The 7,615-nt window shown below is 45.9% G+C and overlaps 1 protein-coding gene across 1 annotated transcript; it reads right to left on the bottom strand.

Moving 5' to 3' along the window:
* Positions 1 to 358: 358 nt before the first annotated feature.
* Positions 359 to 7,336, bottom strand: POU3F2 (POU class 3 homeobox 2). The gene has a single exon (XM_008519424.2). The coding sequence runs from the start codon at positions 7,139 to 7,141 to the stop codon at positions 5,810 to 5,812; it is 1,332 nt and encodes a 443-aa protein (XP_008517646.2). The 5' UTR covers positions 7,142 to 7,336; the 3' UTR covers positions 359 to 5,809.
* Between the last annotated feature and the right edge of the window lie 279 nt (positions 7,337 to 7,615).

The raw sequence follows: 7,615 nt of genomic DNA, 5'->3' as shown, positions 1-7,615 counted from the left end.
CCAAATGAAAAAGGACGCAGATTCAAATTGATTCCACAGCGAGGTTTCCTATCGCCGCCGTTCTGCACACCGAGAGTTAATCGTATACAATTTATAACAATCAAAATCCCCTCCATATTGCTCCGATGGGGTCCTAATGCTCCCCTGTCTTTCTAAAATTAGTGACAAGTGAATCTTTGTGGGGCATTTATTTCCCTCTTTTTTCTGGATGACAGCTCCCCAATCTGAGAGCAGAGAGCTGTTTGCCGCCAGCTACAGACCACTCCAGACTCAGACTCTTCACGCGCGAACCGCCTATGGAAGTTTCCCCCCAACCCCAGACAAAGAGCTATAAAAACTCAGAAAGACGTGGAAGGAATAAACTTAAGATATAGATGCACTTTTACTGGTGTATTAAATAACATTTCAGACATTTTTTTTTAAAAAAGAAATACATCTTAATGTAATCAACAACCAGAATTCTAGGAACAATAAGGGAGGCCAGGGTTGTTTCGATGGAGTCTGATATTGTTTCTAAAATCTCTAACAGCCAAGCCAAGCAGAGTTCTTATTTAGGTAATGGGAAAGTACTACAGGATAAAGTTAATGAACTTTTTTTCTTAGGAAAAAAAAAGGAGGAAACAAATTTCCTAGCTTCCCACCAAATACAATGTGAACAATGTGAAATATTCTGGTTGTTTCTTTATCTCCATAATCTAGCAAAGCCTTAAAGAAAACTAAAAAGCCATTTTCTGGTGCTCCCATACCCATCTCTAGATAGGGGGCATTGAAATAACTCTAGCCCAAGTCCTACAGAGGTGCGCAAGTTTATTCCATGGTTTGCTAGCTGAGTGGCAAACCTCTGCCACTTTTGTATTATTTCTCACTCTGAATCAAGTGGTGGGAATATGTACCAGGATCCATGGGTCTCTCCTGCCACTAGCTGCCCCCTGTTAAGAGATTGTGTATCCTTGAAAAAGTAAACTTTCCTAAATAGGGAAAATGTATAAAATTTAGCTGTACATCTCATTTAGTTATATTGTCAAGATCCATTCATAGTACTTCAAGATTCATTTTTTCCTTTCATTTTAAATAAACACTGTCCTGTTTGCCTCACTGAAATATACAAGCAGACCCCAAGAAACATCTTTACCTTTGACCCTCACCTCACCATCCCTCTTTCTTTTTCTGTACAAGCTCCATTCTTTACCTCATTCTTTAACCTGTCTAGGACTGCAATGGAATCTAGAACAGAGTTCTATAAACTGATGGAAAAATCAACAAAGACAAATCACAGAGACCAGTGATAAAAAGAGAACTTCTCTCATCCAGCACTACCCAACCTGCTTCTGTAGCAAGGCAAATGAATGCAGCGTATAGACAAACAGGCGCAGGTACCAATGCACTCACATGCCATTTCCCCCCCATTGTTGCTATTGCATCTCTTTATTAGTTGCTTTTGGAGAAATAAGAAGCTAGAAAGATGAGTGCCTTTATTAAAGCCATTTCACCAGAAAATTTGTCCAACCAGTATATGGTTTCCACTGGTAGGAGCACGAGGAGAAGAGGCAGAGTGCCTTTGTTGCTACATCGGAAATATATAGGAGGTAACTTCGTGGGAACCGAGGATGTTGAGAAGTGCCAAGAACAATATTTGTGGCCATCCCCTCCATCTGACCCTCATATAACTCTCCCACATGATCCTTTCTCTCCCATCCTACATTATAAACTTTAAAAGTGACATATTTTGAGGAAACACAGGAGCTCTTTCAGCATGGCCGTATTCCGCATTGTTGTCTTTAGGGAAAAGAAAGGTTTGTCGTTGTGGCTAGCCAACATCTTAGGGATGACTGCCCCAGAAATTTCTTCCAGTGGCAGTGATGGAGCTTTTTCCCCTTAGCATGTACTGATTCCCCAAACCAGCATCAAAACTGCCCAAGTAGCTTTAGAATCTGAATGGCAAGCATGGGTCAAAACCATGGCGTGTCCGTTTAACACGTGATGGTTTCTAGTCAGTAGCCCCTGTGGGTAAGAACAAAAAATGCCTTCTCAAGGTCCACTAAAATGCCCTGCAGAGGGCAGATGCTGCTTGTTTTCTGCCTACAATGGAGGAGGATATTGACCCAGAACTCAAATCTATATCCAGCTTAAACATTTTACCCATCAGCGTATCTGTGGTCACAGAACACTTCTTCTTTCTGTCACTTCTCCTTCAGACTATTGATAAGATCATTTGGCTGAATCTGTTTGGGACCTGTGTAATATTGACTAGGAGTTAGAAAAGATGATCAGATATAATAAGCCCAGAAACTACCTCTCAAAATGGACATTTATACTTAAACCAGCGTTCCAAGGAGGACTTTAAATACACCAGGAAACTTGTAAACTAACCCAATACTGCTTGGATTTCTCACTAACCTTAAAACTGATTTTGTAAGTGTAATGTTCCATCTAAAACTATCTGAAACGGTCTGTTATTGGCATCACGGTCTTGAGTCTCTCCCATACATTCTTTTCTTTTTTTCTTTCCTTGTTTTAGAGCCTGTTTACTTGCCTGAAGAGAAATAGACACTGTTGAATAAACCATGGCAAAATCCATCTTTTTCTGTAAACCTAACAGGAATAATATATAGGGCCTATCTCTAATCACTTGGTAAACACACATATTGCCTATTGTCAGTTATTCTTTGTTGAAAGATATTTGTTAATTTTTATTAAAAAGAATAGTCCTCTTAACTAAGCCTTGCTCTTCTGTAGATCCCACATTATGTGAGGACATGTGGGTAGAGATTAAAGTCCGTCTTGTTCCATTGATGCCTTCCAAAAAAGCGCAACCAGAGAAGGTAAAGCTAACCTGGAAAGAAGATACAGGGATGTCTGCATAAATTTAAAGGGGACAAACGTCTCTTTGTCAGACCATGAAATGACAAACAAATTGAAGCTCAAACCCAATGGTCATTTCAATTCACTGCTACAGGCGTGGAGACTGAAAGGTTTGGGACTGATAGCTTTTGCAAGAAAAGTGAATCAGAACAGTAGCCTCTCTTAAAAAAAAAAAAAAGACCCTGAAAGTTATAAACATGAAACCTGGCAGTATATGCATAAAATTTATTCCAAAACTTTATGAAGTATAAAGGAAGGGAAGTGTTTCACACAGAACTCCACTCAGTCAGTATAAGGTCTAGGGCTTTTCCCCCCCTTAAAACTTGGCACTATCTTTAAAAATAAAATAAAGATATTTCAATAATTAGAACAAACTATGAAGGTATTGTGCATTTCTGTTTTATGTAGATAATAAAATATTACTTTAACATAAATATATAAGGATCTCTGCGTTTTTATTTTCCCCACAAGCACAACCAAATGTACCAAAACAAAGTATTTTTAAAGAGACTGAACAAAAAAATTACATCCCATATAGATTTTGCTCACCTACTCACTTAAAGCTACAGAAAAACAGTTTCCAGAACCTTTTTGCTTTAAAAGAAATAAATATACATTGAGGCAGGCCACTTAAAAATGATATGAAAATATTTCCCTGGGTAGCATTAAAAAAAAAGAAAAATAGACAAAGAAACATTTAAACTATTTCTGCATTTCAAAAGACAGATATTAAACATATATACATAGTGGTAAGGTTCAGTGGTAACTTAGTAAACCTATGAGAGTTAGAGAAGCTTTAGACACATCCCCTGAACTCCAGCTTCTGACCTTACCCACTCGGTAATAAGAATCTGAAAATTCATTTCCTCCACCATTGGCTATTTGCCCTGCTCTGGATTGCTCCACTAAAGGCCAGTCCCCATACCTCAGGAAGAAGCAGCGTGATGCACCGAAAGCAGCTCCATGCCCATCTCCTTGTGACATTCATTGGGGGAAATGAAATACAGGCAAATAAATATGCCCATTATAAGTCATCATTTATCTTGCAAAAACATTGAAAATGAAACAATCACAGGTGTTTGAAAAGACAATATAAAGCATATTTCCTAAAACCTTAACTACTGAGTGCAATGCTAATCTGATTCGGAACCATAATTTTATGGCATTGAGAATTTAATCTTTTAAAATAAAAATTTGCCTAATACCTAACCAGAAAAAAAGCCCTAAACTTTTAAGATTAATAAAAAGTGTTTTCCCTTTTAGCGCCCGTTTGTGCTGATTACTTTTTAATATTTTAACTGATCACAGCTTAATGGTATTTCTTTTCAATACAGTTACAAGTTTTTTCACCTACTCTCTCGGTCGAGTCTTTTGTTATGGGAGTTAACCATTTTCCATCAAGATAAGGTAAAAAGACACACTTAAAACTATTAGCAAAACTATTAACAAAAGGAAGGATTGAAAATAGCATTTTTTCCCACTGCATTTGGCTTCCTTACTGAAAGAGGGGGGAAAAGCTGTCCAAGTCAAACCAGTATTTTCTGCAATAAATTACAGGAGAAGAGGGTGTGGGACCTTAAATACGATTTGATAAACAAATGAGCTAGTGAAGACAAAACCAGTGTAGAGTGGAGATATTCTCTGTATGCATGTGCGTATTTGTGTGCTAAGAAACACAGTCTTTGCATACACCATTAAGTTCCCAGATTATTTTCTTTATGTTGAAAAAAAAAAAGCTATTAGAGGAACAAAGTTTAACTGCTGTTGTCAGCACAAATAATTCCTCATAATTAAGTTATTAAAACTGAAGGCAGAGAACTATATAGGGGTGTCTGAAGATGTATATTTCCCTAGTTCTCTCCGAAGTGCCACTTTCTTTCTGTTGGACAACTCTGGAAATATATTTAACCTCCACATTTCCTCTGAGCTCTCTCACAATGGGCCCGCCTGATGAAATGAAGCAATCAGTCACTCACTATCGATTTTTCTTTTTCTCCCCTTCACACCTCCCCCAGAAACACTGCCTGAAAATGAAGTTTACTTTGTGGCCGGTAACAAAAACCAATGCTTCACTCTCCTTTTTGTACTCCGTACTGGATTCTTGCCTTGGATAAAGCGGGTGGACCATGCACATTTCCTGAAAGCAGAGAATTATTTATTTTGTTTGAAGCCAATCGTTTTGCTTTGGTAAAAGGGGCAAATAAACGTTACACCCATGTAAAGGAGGGGGGGGGGATCTGAAGGTAACCAAAGTTCACAAACAGCAAGAAGAACAAGGGACAACACAAGAACGTTAGAAATGGAGAGTGGCCAAGAGCTGGCTTCAACTCTCTCCGCTGAATAAAACAAAACAAACCCCGGCAATTTCAAAATGAACGGTGGGAGAAAGAAAAATACGTTCACGAATTTGTTCCTGTAAACTTCGATTTTCTTGCAGTGCAAACTGACGTGGTTAAATTTTGCCTACATCAAGGAACGTGTGTATTTTTTCCTTTTTCCTGATGGGGGTCCACATTAAACAAACACAGCAGCAAGTGCCAACTCGGAGCATCAGGAAGCTGTGTTTGGTGTTTATCAAGGTTTGGTGGACTTTTTCTTTCTTTTTGGTAATTTGTTTAGTTTTGCCAGGTATTTAACTCAGTGCTTGCCATCTCTCTTTCTCTCTCTATCACACACTCTCTCCTCACGCTCTCTGTGAGACAATCCACTTCATTGCCTGGTTACTAGCCTGTAAAGGTCAAAACATATCATTACACCTGCTACCGTTTAAAGGATAGTCCAGTGCCTTAGTTGCTTTCCTTAATTTTTTTCTTTGTAAGGGACGGGGAAATAATAATTAAAAATAAAAGAACAATCAGAAGTTAGAGAGGGAACAAGGGGGCCGGGAAAGGGCCGTGGACCGAAGGGGAGGGGGAGCCCCGCGCTCTGCCCCTCCCCCTGCTCGAGTTCACTGGACGGGCGTCTGCACCCCGTGGTGAGGTGGCGTGTCCCTACTCCCCCCGTACACATCCTCGGCGCCCGGCAGAGTCCCTCCGGGAGGGGTCATCCTTTTCTCTTTCTGTCTCCTGTTACAAAACCAAACTCTCACCACCTCCTTCTCCAGCTGTAAGCTGTCCGCGAGGGAAGTGATCTCCTGGGCCGAGGGCTTGGGGCATTTGAGGAAATGGCTCTCCAGAGCCCCCTTGACGCTCACCTCGATGGAGGTCCTCTTTTTCCTCTTGCGCCCCTGCGCCGCGATCTTGTCTATGCTCGTGGGGCTGCCCGAGGACGAGTCCGCCTCCTCCAACCACTTGTTCAACAAAGGCTTCAGCTTGCACATGTTCTTGAAGCTCAGCTGCAGGGCCTCAAACCTGCAGATGGTGGTCTGCGAGAACACGTTGCCGTACAGGGTGCCCAGAGCCAGCCCCACGTCCGCTTGGGTAAATCCCAGTTTGATCCGCCGCTGCTTGAACTGCTTGGCGAACTGCTCCAGGTCATCCGAGGTCGGCGTGTCCTCGTCCGAGTGCGGGTCGTGGTGCGCGCCGGGGTGGCCCGGCGGGCCTTGCGGGGGCGGCGGCGGCGGCGGCTGCGGGTGTGGATGCGAGTGCGGGTGCGGGTGGTGGTCCGCGTGGTGCGGTTCGTCGTGCGCGTCCCGCAGGCCGTGGTGGTGCAGCCCGGCCGGCTGCCCGCCGGCGCCCAGCATGCCGTTCACCGTGAAGCTGGGCTGCGAGTAGAGCAAGCCGCCGTTGGACGCTCCCATGGAGGGCGGGAGGTGCGCTGCAGCCGCCGCGCTCCGCCATGCCCCGGGCCCCGGGTGGTGGTTGGCGGCGTGGTGCACCAGATGCGGCGGCCGCTGCTGTTGCTGCTGCTGTTGCTGCTGCTGTTGCTGCTGCTGCTGCTGCTGTTGCTGCTGCTGGTGCTGCTGCTGCAGGGCGCCTGGCCCGTGCAGCTCGTCGCCGCGGCCGCCCTGCTGTACCACCACGGAGGGCTTGATGTCCGGCTGGCCCAACGGGCTGGTGGACCACGGGGAGCCGTCGCCGCCGCCCCCGCCGCCTCCCCCGCCCCCGCCGCCGCCGCCACCACCCCCGCCGCCGCCGCCGTGGGACAGCGCGGTGATCCACTGGTGAGCGTGGCTGAGCGGGTGCCCGTTGCTCTGCAGAGCGCCGTAGTCGCCCTGCACCAGGCTCTGCGCCTCGCGGTAGCCACCCGCGCCCTGCTGCATGCCGCCCGGCGGCTCGGCGTGCACGATGGAGGCGCTGGAGGTGAGCAGGCTGTAGTGGTTAGACGCTGCGGTCGCCATGACTCTCAGAGCCGGACTGAGCGCTCCGGTTAAAGGAGCCGCGCATTTGACAGTTACTTTTTCGCCTCGGGCTCCTCTCCCCGCTCGCTCTCTTTCTCTCTCCTCTCTCTCTCCCCCAGCGGGCAGCTCCGACGCCCGCTCCGACGCCTTCTGTTGCTGCTCCTGCTATTACTGCTGCTGCCGCCGCCGCCGCCTCCCGCCCGCCCGCCCGCCCGCCCTCGCTCTCTTTCTCCTCCTCTCCCTCCTTCTTGCTCTCGCTCACTCTCTGACTAGCTCCGCGCTCCCCCCTCTCCCTGCTCTCTCCAGCTCTCTCCCGCTCTCTTGGCAGCGCCGGCTCGCAGCGGCACGCGCCTGGGCCCCGCCCCCTCCGCCCCCTCCCATTGGCTCCGCGCCCTTTGATTTACGTGGATACCACTAGCAACCTCCCAGGCCGGCGCCACTGATTGGCGCAGAGCTGCCCCCTCCTCCTCCCCC

Source organism: Equus przewalskii, chromosome 9 (genome assembly GCF_037783145.1).
Source record: "Equus przewalskii isolate Varuska chromosome 9, EquPr2, whole genome shotgun sequence".
NCBI lineage: Eukaryota > Metazoa > Chordata > Mammalia > Perissodactyla > Equidae > Equus > Equus przewalskii.
Note: the sequence above shows the minus strand (reverse complement) of the source record. Positions and strands in the feature narration are given on the sequence as shown.

Coding starts and splice junctions, on each gene's coding strand:
- POU3F2 (XM_008519424.2), bottom strand. CDS start 7,141: ATGGCGACCGCAGCGTCTAACCACTACAGCCTGCTCACCTCCAGCGCC.